At 38.4% G+C, this 23,610-nt stretch overlaps 2 protein-coding genes across 2 annotated transcripts in view; one reads left to right on the forward strand and one right to left on the reverse strand.

Moving 5' to 3' along the window:
- Positions 1 to 1,863: 1,863 nt before the first annotated feature.
- On the forward strand, positions 1,864 to 19,671 carry LOC108364650 (uncharacterized). The gene is made up of 2 exons (XM_017618410.1): positions 1,864 to 2,278; positions 19,481 to 19,671. The coding sequence occupies exons 1-2, from the start codon at positions 2,086 to 2,088 to the stop codon at positions 19,621 to 19,623; spliced, it is 336 nt and encodes a 111-aa protein (XP_017473899.1). The 5' UTR covers positions 1,864 to 2,085; the 3' UTR covers positions 19,624 to 19,671.
- Positions 19,672 to 20,068: 397 nt separating this feature from the next.
- LOC108364652 (uncharacterized) overlaps positions 20,069 to 23,610 on the reverse strand; it is a 9,701-nt gene continuing 6,159 nt past the window's right edge. The window contains exon 4 of the mRNA XM_017618412.1: positions 20,069 to 20,167. Coding sequence (XP_017473901.1) covers positions 20,069 to 20,167 — 99 coding nt within the window. The remainder of the gene's footprint in view (positions 20,168 to 23,610) is intronic.

Genomic DNA, 23,610 nt, shown 5'->3' on the forward strand with positions numbered 1-23,610 from the left:
AGTTGTGTAGAGATTGAAGTTGCAGGATTTTACCCGATGCTTTTTTGTTCCGTACGTTTTGCTGTTACTCACTTTTTACTCTCATTTCAGAGAGTGATTTTGCTGTTTGACCTTTTTCCAGGATTTTACACGAAAAGTATTGGATCAGAGCTATTATATCATCCCTACATATGCATATTATACATACATATATTCATGTTTGTTCATCAGTTATCCCAGTTAAAATGATTTCAGTATTTTTTTAAATTTTCGCCTTGCTTTTTTATCAAAATAGACTACTAAACCTATGCCTAAAACTATCTACGAATATCAAAACCAGGGCATGAATCACGTATGACGACAATCGTCTGAACGATATCCTGTCGAGATTGTCTTGCTTCATAAAAATCAAAAATTGTTTGCTCGTTTGTGCGATATCGTCAACTCGATTCCAGTTTTGCTTCACGTAACAGTAACAGTAACACGTAACAGCAACACAAATGCATAAATCAGTGTTTCGACAACATCGTTTGAACGGCTATCGTTTCTAAGTTACGTGATTCATGCCCAGTTGCAACAAATGAGTCCATATATATTTATGTACATACATAGGTACAAAACCGTATGCATGTGCGGAGTTTAAATAATCGGAAGTAATAATCAATTGTAGCGCATTTCCTCTTACTATGCATATGCCTAAATGTATGCAACCATTTACAATAGCAAGCAAACACAAGGTGCTCCTAATGAAAATAAAAATTGTATGCTGAAATACACGTGCTAAGCCCTTCGAAATTTTTGTGCTGGGATATGCGTTACAGCTTCGCAAATTTTACCCCTACCGAAACCAAAAATGTATACACATCAAAAATGTATTATAATGCATATGAAGGAAGTAATATTCACAAAATATTTTTACTTAGTCTAAAAAAATTTAGGGAAATCGTCATCTTTAGTGACTGCTCGGCAAATCGGACATAGCGCTTTTGTATGAATTTTGTCTGGCTTTCTAATATGTTGAAAATATTGCTGGAAAATCTTAAAATGTTTGCACGGAACGCAGCATATAACACAGAGAATATTGTTTTGAGTTTTATCTTCAGGAAAAAATTCTGCATTATGATCACTTGCTTCACTATTTCCGAGCTGCGGATTCCTTTACGAAGACGTAGGGAACATGTGGTACGAAGTAGTTATGTAAAACTATGAAAAATTTTACCTACAAGCAGGTGGCGCAATTAACAGGTGAAGTAATACAACAGCTTTCTCGCTTTATTTTCTGACATTCGGCTGCCCTTTAGTCACATTTTATAGGCAAACTTTCAAATAAGGCGGGCGGGGTGCATGCAATAACACCATACGCAATAATTCCCATTACTTGGACATTAAAAAGTAGTTTCAGAAATGAACTAGTGTCATTTTATTATTATTCTTTCTTCTAAACGGTTATAATGACAGCAGTGCATAATTGCGAAAGGAGGGGAGAGGGGCGTCGCGCGAACGCGGACCGCCGCAACGCTGGGCACTTTCAAAATTGTATACTTACGAATCCGTCCATTTAACTTGTTCATTTACTACTTTTTGTCAAATGTAACTGGGTGACTACCTATGTGCACTATTTTGCGTTATTACTCAATTGTTAGGTTAAAAAGTTAGTCTTATTGCTCAACGAGAAATGAAATAAAGCAAATTTATGTTATTTCACATTCAATTGGAAAATAATACAAATTTGCGTTATTGCCGTTTGTGTTGACGTTCGCAAGCATACGCCCTAAAGGGTACATTATACGAGTGCTAAAGTCACTAAGCGACTTTAGGTGTTTTACACATACTGACACTGATATATTTATGGATTGTTTCATTGTTGAAACGGATGTTTTCTTTCCGGAGTACCGAATAATTTATAAATACTTACAGCAAGTATTTCTTCAACACTTTTTTAATACATGCGCATTAATAATATGGTCGGTCATACGACAAGTGGACATATCTTCTTACGAACAACACACAATTATACAAGGGGTTGCTGCTGAAGAAAAAGAACGTGCCTTCCCTCGCCCATAAGAAAAAATTTAAATTTTTAAGCATAAAGCTTAAAATAGAGCAATGAAAGGAACAAAAGACCCACAGAGCTTTAATTTTAAATGTATCATTGTATTATTAGTTATTTTCATCTGTGAAATTGAATCTGATGACAAAAACATTAACAAACTTCTTAATAATCAAGTAATTGTTAGTAGACAAATAATGTGTGTTTTGGAAAAAAGCCCTTGCGATCAATTGGGAAGGCAATTAAAAGGTAAGTCAAAAAAGAAATATTAAAAAGTTTTATTCTGGTTGAATGATTAAAAATTTACGTCTATAAACACAACGAATTGGCTATGACGGTTATTTAGGGTCAATTGAATTGAATCCACCTATCTGCGTTAGTATACATATCGTCGATGTTTTAGCAAATCCGCCCAACGACCAATTGTAAAACCGCCTATCTTACGGCGCTCAAATTTTACAGGAGAGCGAAAAAACGGGTTTTATCTGAAGGCACGATTTTACGATTTTTGTGCATAAATCTCGATGCCAGGAGTTCAGGGTTACATCGACGGTATGACACATTTCACGTGTCTACCTAAAAAAAAAAATGGCGAATACATCTCATATTTTTTTTGTGAATTGGTCTTTATATTAGTCATTTATCAACAAAATACTTTTGGATTTCTTGAAGAGTTGATGAAGTTGGAGGGGTAAAAAGTTTCGAATTTTTCATCAATATTTATAATCTAGTTTGTTTATTTAATGCTTTTAAATAGAACAGCAGACAAATGATTGAAGACGTGATATTTATCTTTTTCTTATGAACAATTTTTAAAGTCAAAAATATTTTTAAATTTCTGTCATTATCGGACAGATTTGTGTCCTTTTATATTTTTTAATCAATTAACAAAATTTTAAATCTTGCGCGCTACATGAACACTACTCAATGCCACGTTGTAACATGCTAGGCTATTTACTGCCGACAGATGCTAACACTGAAGGCACATAATACAGGTCAAGGTACATTGAACAGGTAGTATCAGTAGAGCAGCTGATTTGATTTATTTTCAAATTATTTGGTCTCGAAAATGTCAAATATTTTTAATTTTTTCTCACGAAAATTATAAGTTGTTAAAATCCATTTGCTTGTGAAACCTTTTTCCATACAAAACAAGCGATTGAATAGCAGCTTTTGGAACGTTCGCCCAACTCGGCAGCACGACCGCTGATTACTGGGCCTTGCAAAGGATGGATCAATGCTTCGAGAAGCAAACAAATTTACTAGGAAAGAAAGTTGCATCAATTTTTATTTTTTCCAATTTCAATTTTTTATTTTTTATAATTTTTTGTATTTCACATGGCACGCTTTGATTTAGAAGAAAAAATTCAGAACAGTTTTTGACACTTTCGATACCAGAAGCAACAACAAAGTACACGCAAATGTTGTTTTTGCTCTACTGATAATGTGCCTTGATACAGGTAGAAGTCATTTTGACGTTGCTCTCATGAGAAACAAACCATTAAACTTCAACTCGTTTTCCTTTTATTTCCTATATTTCGTTACGCTTTGAATGTCTTGTCGTTTTTTTTTTATGTTCGTTAATAACAAATTTCAATTAACATTTGAATTTTTGTAGTGTTGTGCGGTTTATACTTAGTGTATGTGTTAAAAATGCAACACCTGAAGTGTTGTTTTTTATGTGGTGTTAAATACATTGCAGATACCACTAAGTTTTTTTTAACGTGCCTCAACGTCTTCGGGTAAGGAGCGTCGCGAAAACAGCTGTGGGTAGAGCTGCAGGGAAATCCTTTGCTGTGCGTTAAACATTTTACATCAGCAGATTTCATAAATGCACCAGTAGGTACAGGAAAGGCACGTTTGATGCCAAGTGCTGTTCCTATGACCCTTATGCCGGAAATTCCCTCCAACAACACTACAACTCATAAATTAAAAACAGAAAACAACATACAAATTAACAAATTTTAACTAAAGAAAATATATAAATAAAAATAAACTTCAAATTTACTTAAAACGTCAACCAGTGAAATGTAATTTTTCATTTTTCCTTACACACGCTCATTTTTCTTTTTACTCTCCCAAAAACTTTGACTTTTGTAGGTTTGACGTCAAATTGGCTTCTACCTATTTTTATTGTACCATGGTTGTAATTTACAAATCAAATCAAGCAGTGTATTTATAAATTTCGGCTCAGATATTATTTTTATTTACTTATGTACATATATATGTAAATATATGTTTTCTTTTCATTTAGCAAACCATGTCAATTTGAATTTAAGAATCAATCTGCAAAAATTGATGGTCCATCTCCGTATAAGGGAGTATTTTATGAATCCATAGATGAAGAAATTCATTCTCAACCTTATACAAAATGAAAAAATTTCTAACGAAACACACAGATTTATATTTTAATTTTCATACTCGAAATATAAAAAAAAAAATTAAAACTGTTGGAATCATTATTGCACAGCTGGAATCATAGTCCTGTACCTCGTTTCTGTAGCTCTTCTCTACCGATTATTTCTGTACTGGTAGAGAATATACGTCATTCCAAGGCGAATTAATATAAGGTGATAGCAGGAGTACAAAAACAAAAATTTACATGTATTTTGTTTTTGCTTTGGCGGCATAAACTGTCAAAATCTGTAAGAGTGTGTCTAGAAATTCAAACAAAATTTTTCAATTTGATATCAGAAGCCGGGCGGCGAAACACATACACAAAATCAGCTGAGCTAGTAACACCACCTTATATAAATTCGCCTTGCGTCATTCTTTACTACTCATTATCAGTAGAGAACAGGGCGGCGAATTCATATCTCAATTCGCCTTGGTAGAGAATTGTCACAGAAACAATCTACTGAATCGAAAAAAGTATCGGGAAGCACGACTAAAGTCTGTCAGAATAATTTAAGAACTGAACCGCAGCTATTATACATACATATATATTATTATAATAAAATTCCCGTTCCTGCAAGAATGATAGAATACAAGATTGCGACCATCAGAGAGAATTTTCGTGAATAATTTTTGCATGACGTCGCACTGGTGCAGCTGCGAGAGAGAAATGCCAAAATGCGAGGAAGAATGGAAGAAGAAATTTTGCAAGAGAAACGTAAACAAATTTCGCAAGTGTGACGTCATACAAACAGCGATTTTGTCAAATTCACTGAGAGCGGAATAGCGGTACCGAAATGAGCGCCACCTTTCTTCCCTACATCGTGCCGTTCTTGCAGAATGCTGAAAGAAGTTTTAAAAATTTATATGTTCTGTCGACAGTAAATAATCTTAGCATGTTTAGGGATGAAACGGTACCTTTACTTGAAAGTAGTATCGTAAGAAAGAATCGATACCCGAAAAGTATCGGTTCTAAAGTATCGATACCTACTCGTTTCGATACTTTTGGCTATAAAGGTATTTCGTATGAACTAGATTACATTTAATTTATTTTAAAGAAATAAATTAATCATCCTCGGCGAATCCTAAACTCCGAATAATAAAAATTAATAATGTACGTACGAACTGAAAATAAATAAAACCGCATAACATAGCGAAACTCTATGGTTATTGACTACTATTCGTATTTAACAGAGATAATATCTTGGAAAAGTTTACAAGGAGTTCATCTTGGTTAACCTTAGAATCTTGAATTGGGCACTCAGTGCCTATACTCATGTTTGATGTTGAATTTCGGGTGTTTGAGAAGTCCAATTTAATTTTTGACCATATGAAGACATATTTTACCTTGGTGTATAAGCTGACGAAATTTGGGGCTCGCTGTATAGGCGACACCCGACAGAGGAGGTCTGAATACCGGCGGCGTGTTGGGGGCAGAAACATCATCCGCTGCGGGTTGGAGGTCGTCCTCGTTGGCGTCAATCTTCAGCACCTCGCCTCCGTCGCTCGTTTGGGCGAATGGCCGGATGTTGTACAAACGAAACGGTCGTCTCTGTCTTGTCTCGGGCTCTTCCAGTACTGGCGGCACGTCTTCCTCGCCCGGGGTGCCTCGCCCAAGTGGAGGAGACTATGGTGCCGGTCTCGGCAATGCTCGCATTTCCGGGGAGATGCACAATTTTTCGCTGTGTGATTCGGTGACAGGCAGTTGGCGCAGTAGCGATGCACGAGGACAGCACGCAGTCTCTCGGCCGGTTCCATCCTGCGCATCTCGCTGCAAAAAGCCAGGCGGTAGTTGCTGCGGCGCACTGGGCAGCGGTATTGGCCCTTGTGAGTTTGGGGGTTGGTTTTGGTTGCACGTACCATTTTTCGTTATTGATTTCTGGAAAGAGAGATACGATTATTATTTTGTTTTAGCAATCTGGTAAAAGTATCAATTTTACAATTGGCCGAGTTGATTCCGCGTGCCGTTCGTATTTCTATGACTCGTACTCGGCTGTCCTGACCTGAAAAGACCCTAATTACTCTGCCAAGTAGGGATGCAAACGATGCATCGATGTTTTCAAAACATCGATTTGTCGTCCAAAAATATCGATGTTAACATCGATGTTTTGCTGGACGATATATCGTCGATACATCGACTAGAAAAGTGAAAAACATCGACATCGTCCATTCACTCCGTTCGCATTATGCCGAACGACCAGTGGCAAGCGAGCGCTTGTTCTCGGAAGCTGGTGCAACCATTCAGGATAGAAGCAGGCTTTTGAGGGCTAGATTATCAAAGCTTCTTTTCGGAACTCATTTCAAAATGTTTATTCATATTCAAATAAATAAGATTTCCATATTTAAGCTACATTATAATTATAGCAACATACTTATACTTGTATTGAAATATGCTGCTTGAAGGAAATTTCTATATGTACATACATTCACTGGCGATCAAACGTGAGTGCATGCTGATTTTGGTTAAATATTTGTCGTTTTTTAAGGTAAATTTTTTTGTTATTTTTTTATAAAAATATGATTCATTCCGTAACCGGAACTTAGAAAAATTCAACAAATTTTCATCTAAATTTTGGACTTTTTAGTCTGAATATTTAAAAAAATTCTGGGTATGTAATTCTAATAAAACATGTGCAAGTTTTAAGCGGCTAAAAATCGCTTTGATTTTTAATGATTTTTCTCTGGCGGCTTTTGGGTTTTTTTTTTCATATAAAAGGTTCAATTTATAATAACTGGCGTTGATTTTTTTGATTTTGTTTGCAAAAGGTCTTTCGCATTTAATTCTACAAGAAATTTACTTTTATATGGTAAAAAGTGCAAAACCCCGTCAGCAAAACCAATTCGTTAAAAATCAAGGCGATCTTTTAGAGGCTTTTTCTAAAAATTCAGATCAAAAGGTTCAAAATTAAGATAAAAATGTGTCGAATTTTTCAAAGTTTTTTACAAAGTTATGGTTTGTAGCGGATATGTATTTGAATCTAGGTCTTTCAAGTTTAAAAAATATTTCAGGGTACATTTTATTTCGTGTAGTAGGGAGAAATTAAAACATCGGTAAAACATCGATGTATCGTTTTTATAACCGATGTTTTTTAACATCGATGTTTGTTGTGGGAACATCGATCTTTTAAGAGCGATGTTGCATCCCTACTGCCAAGTCGCCATTCATTTGGTTATCCTCTTTGACGACGACTAGATCGTCAACTTCCAGGTTTCGTTGGGGGAGTGCCATTTCACTCCCTTCAGGTATTCTGCTTTCCACCTCCTGCAGAATGTCTGGTGAATCGCTTTTATCTTTTGCCACCGGTTGGCAATAGAGATTGGGTTCTCCTTGATTTCGGGTTCAGCAATTGCTAGTAACGGGGTACGAATTAAGAAGTGTCCTGGGGTTAGAGGCTCCATTGATTCCGCGTCTTCAGAGATGGGGCTGATTGGCCGTCAATTAAGACAAGATTCGATTCCTGCCAGAAGCGTGGACAGCTCCTCAATCGTAAAACGCATGTTGTTCGCTACCTTCCTGAAATGCATCTCGAAGCTTTTTACCCCCGCTTCCCAGAGCCCTCCCATGTGAGGTGCTCCTGGAGGTATAAAATGCCACTGCTGCTGCAGAGACAAAGAGTTTAAAATGCTGTTGGAATGCCTTATTCGCCCCTACAAAGTTGGTTCCAGCGGCTAACTTATGCATCGGATGAGTTTTTCTAAAAAATCTAAAAATTCTCGAAATTACTCTCATGGCTCGCGAGAAGTCTCAAAACCGCTCCAGAATGCCCATTTTCTCGGAGACGCCTGCCATGTGAACCCGTACAGATTTGTGCTCCACGTCGGTTTATAGTGGATTTTTATTGGTTTGGTAGGGCCAGGTAGCTGAATCTTGCTCCAACCACTTAGGTCCATACCACCACAAAGTGCTGGAGAGTAGATCCTGGGGGGGGGATACGCCTCGGCTGACAAGATCCGCTGGATTATCCGCAGAGTCCACATGATTCCACCCGGATACTCCAACCAGTTCATCAATTTTTGCAACTCTGGAAGCCACAAACGTTGTCCGTGTACATGCTGGTTTTCTCAGCCATGATAGTACGATCGTGGAGTCGGTCCATTTGTGTATTACTGGCTGCGTGACTTCAAGCTTTCTGATAACAGTAATAATTAGTTCGGCCAGTAATAATGCTCCGCAGAGCTCTAAGCTGGGGAGAGACACCGTTTTGACGGGTGCTACTTTTGTTTTGCCCACCAGCAAGTTTATGTGGGGCGCATTAGTTGAAGAGCGCTCGCGTATCCTGATTCAACGCGCCTTTGGAGGCATCGCAGAATCCATGGAACGGGGGATTTTTATCTTCTGAATATGCTCATAATTATCCAGAAAGGTTTCCCAACGTAGCAGCAAATTTCGGGGTAGATTGTCATCCCAGTATATTTTGGTTAGCCAGATCTCCTGCATGAAGATCTTTTCTACCACTACAATTGGTCCGAGCCATCCAGCTTGATGGAACAATTTTGCTACGCAGAATAAAACCTCTCGCTTGGTATACTCCTGTTTCCGGGGGATCGGCTGTACGGTTAAGTGAAACATGTCATGTAGCGCATTCCAACGGATTCCCAACATTTTTGTCTCACTCATGTTGTCAAGCTCCACGAAATTCTCCTTGTATATGAGCGCCTTGGGCAGTCCTGTAAAAGTCTTCTTACGATTCGACGTCCGCTTTCTTAGGGGGAAGCTGCCGGTGTTATGAGCTTCAATTACCTCATGTCGCATTTGTATTGCAGTTGTACAATCGTAGGCTTCAGCCAGAACGTCATCAACATACATATACTGCTTCAAAATCTTTGCTGCCAGTGGAAATCTCATTTTTACATCATCTGCGAGCTGGTGTAGCGTCCTTATTGCCAAATATGGCGTACAGTTTACTCCAAACGTCACGGTCTTAAGTTCGTAATCATTAAGTTCTTCGTCCGGGGATTATCTGAAAAGAATTCTTTGATATGGGGTACGCTCCTGATAGAGCATAATTTGCCTATACATCTTCTCGACGTCTGCATGAAATACATATTTGAATAAGCGCCACTTTAAAAGTAAGCAAACCAAATCCGCTTGCAGAATAGGCCCGGGGTATAATATGTCATTTAAGCTGACTCCGTTTGACGTGGGACAAGACGCGTTAAACACCACTCGCACCTTCGTCGTTATGCTGTCCGGTTTCACGGCGGTGTGATGTGGTACGTCATATGGCCCGTGTGGTGGTTGTTGCGTTGTTTTCCTTAGGAGGCACGGATGGTTGAGCTCGATATACTCCTTGAGAACCCGGTCGTACTCCGGCTTCCTGATATAACCGCCCTCGCTGCGCAGGAATTCCGTGCTGCTCCACTCCTTGAAAGGCCGAGGAATTCCCGACGAAGGAGTAGAACCACCACATACCGTCCCTGCTCAATCCTTGTGGTCGTCTTCGCGTACAACTCCTCACAAAACGCATCTTCGGAAATAATTTTCCTTTTGGTGGAAACTTCTTCTAACTCCCGAAACCGAGTTAGCTGGGGGTTAGAGTTTCTATGCCGTAAGACATAGAAGTAGTGAAGGTCCTTGTGGTCGTAGGTGGTACTGGTCCCTCCAAAATCCAGCCAAACACCGTTTCCTGCTCTAGAAGCGATCCCAAAACGTTCGGTTGCACCTTGTCCTTTATGACCGATGGGTAAACATCCACTCCAAGAATTAGGTCCACTTGCTGACTCCTGTAGAAGTAGACATCGACTAGCCTTAAAGGGGGCAGTGAATCAAGATGCACTTTATCCACTGTAAACTTCGGGAGCTTTTCTGTTAATTGGGGTAGAACCAGACCTCTTGCCTCTAAACTGGATAACCTATAGCCAAATGCGCGACTTTCACATTTGCCGATACCGTAGCATTTATGCCCGATACCTGCGTATCAACCGCTGTTGCGAAGAGTTGGCCTTCTGTGGAGCTGAAGTTCGATGTAGTAGCGAATGATGCCTCTGGTGACAGCTCCAACAATTAAATGGACTCTTGCAATCCTTCGCGATGTGTGAATGCGCTAGGCAGTTCATACACAAGTCGTGTTTTCTGACCAAGTTGAGGCGATCCTCAACTTTCATTGCCAGAAATTTTGGGCAGCCCTTTAGTGCATGAGATTGTTCGGGGCATAATCTGCATGTGGACTGCGAAAACTGACCGTGGTGTGCCGACACCTTCNTAATAGTGAATGATGCCTCTGGTGACAGCTCCAACAATTAAATGGACTCTTGCAATCCTTCGCGATGTGTGAATGCGCTAGGCAGTTCATACACAAGTCGTGTTTTCTGACCAAGTTGAGGCGATCCTCAACTTTCATTGCCAGAAATTTTGGGCAGCCCTTTAGTGCATGAGATTGTTCGGGGCATAATCTGCATGTGGACTGCGAAAACTGACCGTGGTGTGCCGACACCTTCCTTTCGTACGTCGTTGCGGGTTGGAGATTAGGTAAAGGCTTTACTGCTCGTGCACTTCGGATATCGGGCACCGTTTCTAACGTCTGGAACCGACTTGTGAGAAAGCTGTCTAATTCCTCCCAATTTGGAATTTCCGCCTTTCTCACAATGCCTTTTTCCCACAACGCCAGCGTGGTATCCGGTAACCGACTCTAACACAAAGATCGCATCCCAGTTCTCAATATCAATACCGTACATTTCTAAAACGGATATACAATTATTAACTACCCGTTGTAGGTTTTTAATTTCCGTACGTTCGCTCGTTACCGATGGTAGGTTAAATTGCGTTTTTAATTGACTATTAACCATTATCCTCTTATTTTCATAGCGGTCGGATAAATTTTGCCAAGCAGTCGCGAAACCGTCGTCACCACGGGTCTTTTGATTCAAGTGGTACAATTTCTGTACCGGGTGCAGCCTGACCTGTTTCGTCGTCCGACACCTTTTTCAAGTCGTCGAACACCTTGACCCAGAGCGCCTTCAGTTTCTCCTTTTGAATCTCCAGCGAAAAATGGAATGGCTGCTACACGGCATGTTATTGAAGCCCGCTTCGAATTCCAACAACGCATCACACGCCCGCGAAAAATCATTAACATTGGCCACCTTCTGAAAATTAATTTAATTAAAACGAAAAATTTAAAAACAAACGTCAGTTGTACCACAAAACCTCGGGAGAAATTACAATTTATACGAAATATAAACAAAGACGACAAAAAGTTACTAAAATAACGTGCAATCGCAATTAAATGTCGTGGAAAAGTGTAAAGAAAATTAACTTTCTTTAATATATTTAAACCTTCAGTTAATATATACAAACTATATTCAATTTAAATTTTCCTTATTACGTGCAATCGCAATTAAATGTGGAAAAAGTGTATACAAAATTAACTTTCTTTAATATATTTAAACCTTCAGTTAATATATACAAACTATATTCAATTTTAATTTTCTTTATTAAGTCAAACAAAAAGCCTTATTATGGCTCGCAAAATTCCATGGGTTATTTGCACCTAAACCTAAAAGAGTTTTCTCTCAGTGTACCGCACAACCTGAGGGATTCTTAAGTGAAAACAATCTATGTAATGTGGACCGTTTACGGGCCTTCTGTCTCAACCACTTTTGCTCAATACTTTAAGAATCACGTCAAAACACTTTAAAGGTAGCGCCGTATAAAATATAAAATTAACAACCGTAAGAAAACTCAGAAAAAACTTATAAAAAGCCTTTATTTAATTTATATAAGAACAAAGAGACTGTACAAAATTTAATAATTGATATTGTCGAAACTTCGACGACTCAATTTGATTTTTCCACAAACCACAAAAATACTTTTACTCTTTTATTCTCTTTTTTTGTTCACTATTCGCTATTCCTCCACCGCTTTACCGGTCGAATTTCGCGAAAAATGGTTTACACGTACCCCGATACCGTTTAATTTTCGGAAATATACGTATTATTGAGAAAATATATATATATAAGTTAACACGCTCCAGTCGCATTTGTTGCGACGCTCCCACGGTTGGCCGTTACACGTGCCGCAGTGTCAGCATATTTTAATTTAACCATATAGTATAACGGGAGACATTGCCACCTGCATTCCATAATGCACCCGTGGGAAGTCAAGGCCAAATCCAGTCTCAGGCAATGGGTTGTAAACATGTTACGCAACCATTGCATCGCTGCCAGAGAACGAAGGTGGGAAGCAAGCAACGGCCGCAACGTGCAGTCAGTCGAGTTAGGGACGGGTTATCATACAGTACGTTTAGTGTTAGACTTAGTCGTAAGAAGTTAAGTGTTAATAAAACCTAAGTGAATTCTTAACCAGTCTGTGTTTCCTTTTGGGCGGCTGGCCCAATTAATTTTTTTGACTTATACTCTATATGTATATAGAAGGGGTGGCTATGGTACTCACGAAAATTTTGCCTACTTTAACACCCCTTCTGCAATTACCTTTCTCCAATATACGTAAACATTTGAAAGCCTTACCTTATCTAGCCGCTTACTGTGGATTGGTGGGGGTCTTGTTCCCGCGGTGGGCCACTTGGTGGGGGCCTTCTCGTGGTGTTTAGCTCCCGCGTTGGACCACTTGGTGGGGCCCTTGTTGTAAATTTTGCTCTCGGGGACCACTTGGTGGGGCCTTGTTGTAAATTTTCTCCCGCGGTGGACCACTTGGTGGGGGCCTTGTTGTAAATTTGCTCCCGCGGTGGACCACTGGTGGGGCCTTGATTTTTAATTTGCTCCCGCGTTGGGCCACTGGTGGGGGCTTTGATGAGGACTATTACTCCCACGGTGGAGCTCTGGTGGGGGCCTGGTTTCGCATTGAACGCCTGACTGATGGCACCTAGGGCCAGCGTTCAGCATTTGCGCCTTCTCAATGGCAGTACAGCCGGCGCTCTTACAAACTACGGCCTTGGTGCGGGCCGTGCAGTAAGGCGCTCGGACGCCTGACTGTGTGGCACCTAGTGCCTCGACAAACTGGCAACACAGCCGGCGCTACTTTTAACCTCACTGCACTTCACTTTCATTTTCACTACACTTACTCACTTACCGCTGGAGCCCTGGCGGTATTTTTGCTGGAGCGCTGGCAAATTTGTGGCTGCAGTTGCTGCTGCCGGAGCGCTGGCGGAATTATTTCTGGAGCGGTGGTGGTGGTACGGCTGCACTCCTGTAATTATAAGCAATTAGTACTGTTGGGGGGGCTGTTGGGGTCTCCTTACCCTGCAACTCTGCTGCTCCTGCTCCNTTGGGGGGGCTGTTGGGGTCTCCTTACCCTGCAACTCTGCTGCTCCTGCTTCACGGGGTAGAAAAAACTGCCTTACTTACCTTGGATTTAAGTTATTTTCCTCGTGGCAATATAGGTATGAGAACAATTCGATTGCCCGACGTGTTACCCTTGTTGTTGGGTTTACGGAATTTTCAAGCACTATCGGCTTGTTTTTACCCACAAGCACACAAGAAAAATGCGTTTTAGCAATGTGTTGCTAAATTTGTGAGTTTGTATGTCTTTCGCGCGTGAAACGAAACAATCGCGCCCAAAAACGTATTACTTAAGTATTTAAAAAAAAAAAATCACAAAACATGCGTTTTCGTAGTGCTCCACGATCGCAATTTATTTCGCTTGTGGTACTCCAGTCGATGGGGCCACTCGACGTCCTTTTCTCCACTCCTGCTCCAAATGGTTGGAATGCCACTTCAACCTGATTTCTTTCACTTATCGGGGTTTCGTTTAATGTTTTTTAAGCGAAAAAAACAAAACAAAAATCTTGTGCTAGCAACGTGAGTTTGCAAATTAGTGTTTTGGTTATATTTTTATCTCTATTTATGGGCTCGTTCGGAAACGTCAAATTAATGGCGGTATTCACCAATGAAACCCTTAAGTTAGTGGGGTCTTCACCAATGAATGCAATAGAAAAATTAAATTTGTTGGCGGTATTCACCATATGATCGCAATATAAAAATTTTTAGATATGTTTAATTACACACGATTCGACGTGTACAAGAAAATAAAAACGCGTTAACGTGGGGCGCGATAAAAATGCTCGATTATTAAGGCAACTTGGCAGTTTATGAAAAATTTTTATTTCTTTGAAGTTTTTTCATTTTTCGTCCTTAGAGACGAATAAAGGCGCGCTAGTTTTACGACGGCGAAAAAAGACACTTAAAAAAAATTTACGAAAAAAGGCGCTTAATAAAAACTTCGGCGAATAAAGACGCGTAATCATAGATTTATACTTGGCCAAGGACTGTCACTTCGCCAAAAACTCTTTACGGAATGTACATACTATTACAACCGCAAACATAGTTGACCGCGAAAATAAGTTTACGCGTCCTTCTGCGCCGTCAAATATTTTAACGCGTCTTTTTTCGCCGTCAACGTCGCTGACGTTTTATTTTATTTTAAAGCAAATGTGGGTCAACCACGAAAAACTCAAGCCTATCCGGCTCGAAAGACCATGTTCGGGACAGGATGAAAATGAGGGCCGGGAATTCCGCATCAAACGAGGGTCGAGGAGGTGCCGAATCCCTGAAGTCCTTCGAGGTTAAATTAAACCGCAAAAAATTCGCTCAACAAATTAAAATGAAACACTTCACTTTTCACTAGTATATATGTATATATATGTAAGTACCTAACGGCCACTTTATTGCATATGTATGTATATGTTAAAAAATGCTGTAACAAAAGGTCATATAAAATGTATGAATAATTAGAGGGCCTTACTTGCTTGCTCGGAGTTCTCTTCCAAAGTGGAAGAGCGTTGGGCGATCGCAGAAGGTGAAACCCAACATCCGAGGCGGGTAACAGGACTCGAGTAACGAGTAAGTGTTCCCGCTTATATCGCAGCGACATCTGCAAGTGAAATTCTCTAAACGCACATAAGATGAAGGGGCTAGCGTAAACACCAACTATTCACTTAATGACTTCCAGTGGGACATTTATCTGCTCTGATTATGGTTTTGTGGTCGTTAGAAAGCATATCTTTCATTGCCATTTTAAATAACCTAACCAAAGCGCTGTGTCTGTGACGACGTACTTGCAATTTTCCAATGATCTGGCGTTTAATCGCACAGTTAGTCGCACAACACTGATCGATTTCGATATCAGAGTTGTCAGCGAAATAAATTTGTTTCAGTTGTTAAGGGGGTTGTTCCTCCTGAGTTCGTCCTGCATTAACTTGGGCGCATTGCTGAGGTTTTGATTTGCACTTCTAATCGCCAATCTTCGTAACCATATTCGCAAAAGAAATGTACACTCCAGATATTCTCATTCGGCCATGTCGTCAGTTTCGCCCGAAAGAAAGTCAATAGACGGACCCGAAAAGTGAACCGGTTCGAGGGAAATGAAACTCATGATAAGACTGATTTTGTATTTTTAAACAAAATTCCATCATACATTTTTTAAATCCGGCACCTGTAAATGGAACCGGTAATAATTTGCAACGCACTCTAACCTAACCTATCCAACATGTTGTAAACACAACATAAAGACAGCTCACATAGGACAATCTACCTTAGAGCTAAGCTCGGTATTACGTAAGCAACTTTGTTTAATACATATAGAGAGGTATAAATTTTTTAATAGTTAGCAACCCTTTCAGTTGTCTTTCATACCCTGAATGCATTGTAATATTTTAGTCGATATATATTTATCTCCCAAAAATTTTAAGCGGGTGGCAACCCTATTGAAATTTTTTTGTTTTTACCTTAAGCGGTGAAGCTGTCCTTCAAAATGGTGTTTCAATCGCTCAATTTTATTAAGTATTATGAAAGATAAGGCGCTTTATTGACCTAATACAGTGTTTTCAGCTTTTTAAAACCCCCTTTTTTTATAAATAACTAAATTTGAACAACGTGACTATTTTTCACATGTACGTGAGCTTCTCCCATTCAAAATGAGATATCGGTCATTAAATTTGTTAAAATATTAAAGGAGATGTCGTTTGGTAACAGAAAAATACCTTTTACAAATAAGTATATAGATGGGATTCATGATAAAAATGTAGTAAGGTAGAACCGCTGAGAGTCACTTTTAAAGTTCTTGACGTTTCCAAACAATTTAATTTTTAAATTTACTCACAAACTCACACACACATTTTCATTTTCAATCTCAACCAACAACAATTTCGAACAATTTCAATTTTTTATTTTCATTTTTATATGATTTTAAAATGTTGGCAAACTTAAAAAAAAAATCATGGCCGACAAATTGAGAGAACGGTTCTATCTTGCTATGTTTTTATCATGGATGGTTTGGTCTAAATAAATTTAGGAATATGGAAAGTAATTTAAAAAATACATTGATTTAAAATATTTTAAAGCGAAGCTATTTCAAAAAAAAACCATAGATATGTAGATTGATTCATTGCCTTTCTAATGACATCTAAGTTTTGTAATTAGAGCAAGAAATAGTGAACTTTTAAGGAATTTTGCTGACCCAACTTGACAGTTTTTATCAATATTTGCCTATAATTTTTAAGAAAAAAGTGAAAAAGAACAAGTCTGTATCTGTCAGTTTTAGTTTGTTATTAAGCAGTGTGCATAATTTGAGATAAATTTAAAGTACGTTTCGTCAAGAAATAAAGTTCAAAATAAAAATTTTATTTGCATTACATACATATCGTTACCTTAATTCACAAAGGCTCTAACCAACACATTTTTTATTTTACAGGAGAAGCAAAAACCATTATAACTCAGCTGATTTTGGTACTAAGTAGGGATGTTTGATTAATCGGTTAATCAATTTTTTAATTAATTATAATCCTGATTAATTAAATAATTTGATTAATCCGATTCGGATTAATCAGATCCTGAGTAATTACTGTTTACCCAAAAAAAATATATATATTTGAAATATGAATAACTTTGTTCATTTCTTTCGAGTTATGAATTTTTTTTATATGTACGTTGTATGTTTTCTTATTAATTAAAATAAAATTTCAAACAAGTACGTGCTGTGTAGTACAAACGATGTAAATATATAAATATGTATGTAGCTCCTTAAAATGAAAAATACGTATACGTATGTACGTACATACGTGCATATACTTAAACTCTTCTATTTTTGTATACATACATATGTACATTAGACTGCATCACCAAAAACAGTTGCGGGTTTTCCGCGGGGATTACAAAATTTGTTATATTTGAAGACGTCCGCCAAAATATTTCGGAAAAAAATATTAAGATTTACGTGAGCTGGACCACCTCCAAAAATGGAGTTTTTTTATGAATAAATATAGTTTCTTAAAAAACTTTTTAAAAAAATACCCTCAGATGACGAAACAGATTAAGCTTAAAAAATGTGCATAAAAATATTTAAAAATCTTTTCAATGGAATCGTAATAATGAGATTTTTGATGCTGTTTTTTTTAACTTTTTTTCAAAAAATGATTTACGGAAAACTTGAATAACTGGGCCAAAATCAGGGTTTAAAAAACTGTCAGCACAGCAGCAACAGCACTACCACTTTTGCTTTTGCTTCGCTCTGAAATTTTTTATTTTCATTCGAACTGGTTACTATCGCTGACTTCCCAGGAGTGAGTGCGCACAAAATTTTCGATATCTGTTCCTTTGCCTAACGAATTAAACATGGCGATGTCATTGGAGCCTAACGAGCAGTGCGCGTGGCGTGGCGCGTGGCATGACCTTTCGATAGCGATTATCTGGTGCGAAATTGGCGATTACCAATTGCTAGCGAATTGGCTAACAATTGGCAATACATCGAATAGTTAGCTTATGGTCGTCTCTTGTCACCATTAAAACAGAGGGGTAGTGCATTTGTGCATGCATACATACATATTTCTGCCAATTTGATGTTTCACAGTCAAGTGATAGTCAAATTGCTGTTGCTTTGCTGCCGCGGCGCTGTCGTTGCGCTTTCACAAATTGTTTTTTTAACTGACAGCCAAAGTATTTTTTTTCTAAATTGCGGTTGCTTTGCTTTCGATATCATACATGCCGAAGTCAAAGCACAGCAAAAGCAAATTAAATGAAAAAATTACAGCATTTTCAAACCCGGCCCAAAACTATTCTGATTTAGACTTATGGGATCTCAGTAGAAAGATATTTTCCCACTATTTTTATTTCTGTGCAAAAAAAAGTCATTCGTGTTCCAATTTTTTTTTTCAAATACCAAAACATTTTAATTAAACTTATAATGACGCTCGTTCGTCCTACCTTTCTCTTTCATCCTTTGAAGGAGTTTATTAGCAAAGAAATAAAAAGGGCGAGAAAATACCTTTCCAATGATTACTCAAGGTCTAAATCGGAATAGTTTAGGTTCAGTTATTCAAGTTTTCCTTATACCAATCTTTGAAAAAAGTTAAAAAACATCAACAAAAATCTCATAATTACGATTCCATTGAAATTTTTATTTTTTTTTTTTTTTTAAGCTTAAATCAATTTATCATTTGAGGGGATTTTTTTAAAGTCTATAAGAAACTATTTTATTCATAAAAAACTCCATTTTGGAGGTGTTTTGAAATTGGTCCAGCTCACGTGGTGGACGTCTTAAAATAGAATAGATTTTATTATTGCAATGGAAACACAGTTCCGATGTTTTTTTGTATGGGGAGTGATGCAGTCTAATGTACATACATACAAAATATAACAGCCATTACTCAGATTTCTGGTTAATGAGGTTATGATTAATCAGTTGATCAACCAAATTAATTAGGCTCTGATTAAACAATATGTAATTAATCGTTTTGATTAATCAAAAATAATTATTCTTTGATTAATTAATTAATCGGCTTTCTATTAATTGGCTTGTTCGATTAATAGCAGATCCCTAGTACTACCATTTTAAATTTTTGTATAGAACGTGTATATTAATACATCCTACCAAAATCTGTGAAAAACACAGTTTTGAAAAAAGTGTTTATTAGGGCCTTTGTAAAATAAGGGGGGCTACTCTATAACGCAATACGACAGAGAAATGCGATGCGATAGGCAATCACCCCTGTGTATTACTTACGATGTGTTTGCGCGAATGCGAATGTATGTGTATCTAATATAGATTTATTTTGTTTTTTAGATAGTATTTTGCTTGACACTAAAAGTTGTCTCCTTTTCTCATTACAGCCGCACTTCCAGAAGTTATTTTAAGGAATTGTCGCAATTGCTCTCCTCAACAAGCCCAAAATGCTCAAAAGTTAACCAACTTTTTACAAACAAGATATCCAGACGTTTGGGCAATGCTTCTTAAAAAATATCGAAATGTTTAAGCCTAGCCTTAACTAAATAAAAAATAAAACATAATATAAAATTTTTAAGTATTAAGCGTGCTATGTGTAATAATGTATAACTTTCAGTACTTTTGCGCTTACAAAACATCAGGCCTTTGTATTTGTTATTTACCTTTTCAAAAGTTGGCAGTTTAGACCAATTTGGCCTGAACCTGCGGCTTCGCCGGCCAAAAAGAGTCTATCACCCAAATTCATACAAAATATAGAAGACTTTTACTACGTTTATGCGGCAGAATTCATGAATTCTTCATTTAATGAATTCAAAAATGGTTCAGTTTATGCAAAATTCGCGAATTAATGAAATTAACTCTTTTAAAAAAGTGGCAACGCACTAGTGAGAAACTAAACGGTAGTGTTTTTTTTTGCCTTTTTTTAATTTGCAAAAGCCGTTGGTACCAGAAAATGGTCCATGTTATATTAAAACTTATTTAATGTGTTTGAATTTACTTTGCATATATTTCAACAAATCCAAATAAGTTTTCCAGTGTTTTAAATCATGGTTATACCACTCATACTTCTTAATCTAAAAAAAGCATAACATAGTAAACCGCTGTTTGTGAAACGTGGCGTTGGCGGGCTTGCACTTCAAGGTTTCATGAAATCATGCCGACATTCATAGTTTTCGTGTATAATTGAATTCATGAAATTGTGTTTATGCAGGCAATTTTAACCAAAATTCATGAAATGATTTCGTGAATTCGCTTACGCATAAACATAGTATTTAACTGCTTTATAAATCGAAAATTTGTATGCAAATGTCACTTTACAGAGCTCTATAAATCTATATATAATAATTTTTATGATTATTATTTTACTTCCCATGGAGAAATAAGGTCATATGGCTTTATTTCCGTGGCGAAGGTGAAATAAAGCCATAAGCATAAATTTTACATATGAGAAATAAAGCCATACGATCTTATTTCAATACAAAAAGTAAATGTACTCTCTTTAGCGGCGGTCCGCGTAAGTTAGCCAACCCGTGCCGTGCTCGTACTGCGCTCGAATAAAATTGTTGCTTTGTTCATTCTTCTTTCTTTTGATGATATACATACCTATATGAGGTTTTGCTTTAAATCAGTATGATTCATTTATATATCTATAAAAGTATATGGGTATTTTTCACCGTCACGGGTGGGAAATTTGTGCAGTAAAAGTGTCGAAATAAAGTTCACTGAAAAGGTAGTTGCATTTATTTTTTAAAGAGTTGGCCGCGGTGACATGAAATGCCTCTTATTTAAACGATGGGAAGCTTTCGTATTTTCCGTATTTTCGAAGGCAGGTTAAAAAAAAATTGGCTGTGACGGGTGGGACATCCAATAAGCATTTCTTCGAAAGCTGACAACTCAAATATCTCAACTCAATATGTTTGAAATGAAAGTTTTTGTAAATATGAAAATATTTAAAATCTCATTAGAATCAGCTTCATTTAAGTTATTGCATGTTTGCTTTAATGTAAGTGTGGAAATGTATGCTTACACAAAAATTCACACTAAATGAAACACAACGAAAGCTTAACGTCGAAAAGCTGCAATCACAACAGACAGCCAATGCATTCGCTACTCGACTCTCTCACCTGCTCTCAGAGAGCACTCTTCAACAAACCGACATATGCGAGCAGTGGAACCACATTTCCCGCTCATTAAGTACCGCCGCCGAAGAAGTAGTCAAATTTCAGCGAGCCCGAAAGAACAACTGGTACGATGAGGAGTGTCAGGAAGCTGCAGGGAAAAAAGATGCCGCCTACAGCACGGAAAGTTGTAGAGAAGAATCCGAGCCCTTAGTCGATGATGACGGAGTCGATGTTCCTCCGCCTGACCAAGGCGAGGTACGAATAATAACGCGGCTGAAAAGCAACAAAGCTGCTGGAGCTGTTAGCCTGCCAGCTGAGCTATTCAAGTACGGTGGCAAGGAGTTCACAAGGTGCATGCATCAACTCTTATGCAGAATATTGTCGGATGAACGCATGTCCGATGACTGGAATTTAAGTGTGCTCTGCCCAATCCACAAGAAATGCGACCCCGCCATTCGCGACAACTACCGCGGGATCAGCCTTCTAAGCGTAGGTACAAGGTCTTATCGAGCATATTATGTGAAAGACTGAAGCCCACAGACCTAAGGTCGCAGTGCACAGCCTCTAACATTCTATCTTCGAAGCCCACAGTCAATGAACTGATTGGGCTTTATCAGTGTGGCTTTAGGCCTGGAAAATTTACCATAGACCAGGTATTCACAATACGCCAAATCTTGGAAAAGACCCGCGAGAAAAGAATCGACGCTCACCACTTATTTGTCTACTTTAAATCCGCTTTCGACAGCACTAAACGGAGTTGCCTATACGCCGCTATGTCTGAATTTGGCACTCCCGCCAAACTGATACGGCTGTGTAAAATGACGTTGAGCAATACCGCCAGCACCGTCAAAACTGAGCATTCATGTGACTCCTTTAATCTAATGTTGGAGAAGATAATAATAGCTGCAGAACTGAACCGCTCAGGAACATTTTACTACAAGAGCATGCAATTGCTGGTTTATGCCGACGACATCGATATCATCGGTATCAAAAACCGCGAAGTCTGTTCTGCCTTTTCAATGAAGCAAAGCGAATGGGCCTGGTGGTAAACGAGGACAAGACGAAGTATCTTCTATCATCAAACAAACAGTCAGAACATTCGCGCCTTNGACATCGATATCATCGGTATCAAAAACCGCGAAGTCTGTTCTGCCTTTTCAATGAAGCAAAGCGAATGGGCCTGGTGGTAAACGAGGACAAGACGAAGTATCTTCTATCATCAAACAAACAGTCAGAACATTCGCGCCTTGCACCCACGTCACTGTTGGCAGTTATAATTTCGAGAAAGTAGAGAAATTCGTTTACTTGGGAACCAGAATTAACACTGATAATAATGTCTGCATGGAAATCCAACGCAGAATCACTCTTGCCAACAAGTGCTACTTTGGACTGAGTAGACAATTCAGGAGTAAAGTCCTCTCTCGACGTACGAAAACCACACTCTATCACCCCTATTGCGAATGTCAACTGACAGTAGATAAACGACTATTAAGCGATTATCGATTATCGATGCTATTATGAGTGTCGATTAGTCGCTCAGTTAGCGACTGTGAACGGTTTTCAATCGCTCATCTTTCTATTGCTATTTCTGAGTCGCTGGAGTTTTCGTCTACAACATTTTTACAAAAAAGTGGTACTATAATGGATAAAAAGTAAGTCAATTGAACAGGAAGTTGTATAAAATTGTGGAATATACATACATGTAACTTAACGAACACGCGGATGCGTAATCGAAAAAATTAAAGTTGGGGGCCGCCCCGCGGCCCCAGGTTTCCCTAAGGATAGAAATGAAAAGCAAGATTAGCAGTACAAGTGTATATTTACCATTCGGCTCTCCAAATAATAATGAATACAAAATATTACTTAAAGCTATCGCTAAGTATCTAAACGGCCCGAATTAATTGATTAGTTGCTGACGCTGCGCTTCCCACGATTTGCATTTTGGTTGCATAAAACCAATTGGTATCGCTTACGTTGCAGGTCAATTACCTGCACTGGCTATGCGCGTGTTTGGCGAAGTGCGGCGTCAGCACATTCGCATTAGTAAGTAGGTTGGCCCCCTTGTTAACTACCCCCCCTTTAAACATCTGCGTCCCGCAGATGAATCGATTTTTGAAGAGGATCTTTGGTGTGGGTCGTTGGCTGATCCTGATCTGTTGCTTGGTTTAGCCTAGGAAAGTTGATTGTAGTCGTAAGTTTTTTCCAGATGATGTAGCACACGGCTGCCAGGATTGTCAAGGCAATAGCGTCACAAATTAAGGAGAAGTGAAAATTATTGCCAAGTTGCTTTAGATGGTGAATATTTTCTATGCTGAGCCCGTGGATGTACTCCAGATTTAAATTCAGCCCATCACTTGTAACGTTAACCAAAGCGGGTGGCAAAGCCTGCACTGTGC

The sequence above is a fragment of the Rhagoletis zephyria genome, unplaced genomic scaffold (genome assembly GCF_001687245.7).
Source record: "Rhagoletis zephyria isolate East Lansing unplaced genomic scaffold, Rhagoletis_zephyria_1.1 Rzeph_scaffold_01623, whole genome shotgun sequence".
Lineage (NCBI taxonomy): Eukaryota > Metazoa > Arthropoda > Insecta > Diptera > Tephritidae > Rhagoletis > Rhagoletis zephyria.

What these genes read in the sequence shown, in the direction of transcription:
- LOC108364650 (XM_017618410.1), top strand. Translation starts at nt 2,086, where the DNA reads ATGAAAGGAACAAAAGACCCACAGAGCTTTAATTTTAAATGTATCATT. An exon ending in ATTGGGAAGGCAATTAAAAG is followed by an intron (nt 2,279 to 19,480) that starts GTAAGTCAAAAA and finishes TTCTCATTACAG; the next exon opens with CCGCACTTCCAGAAGTTATT.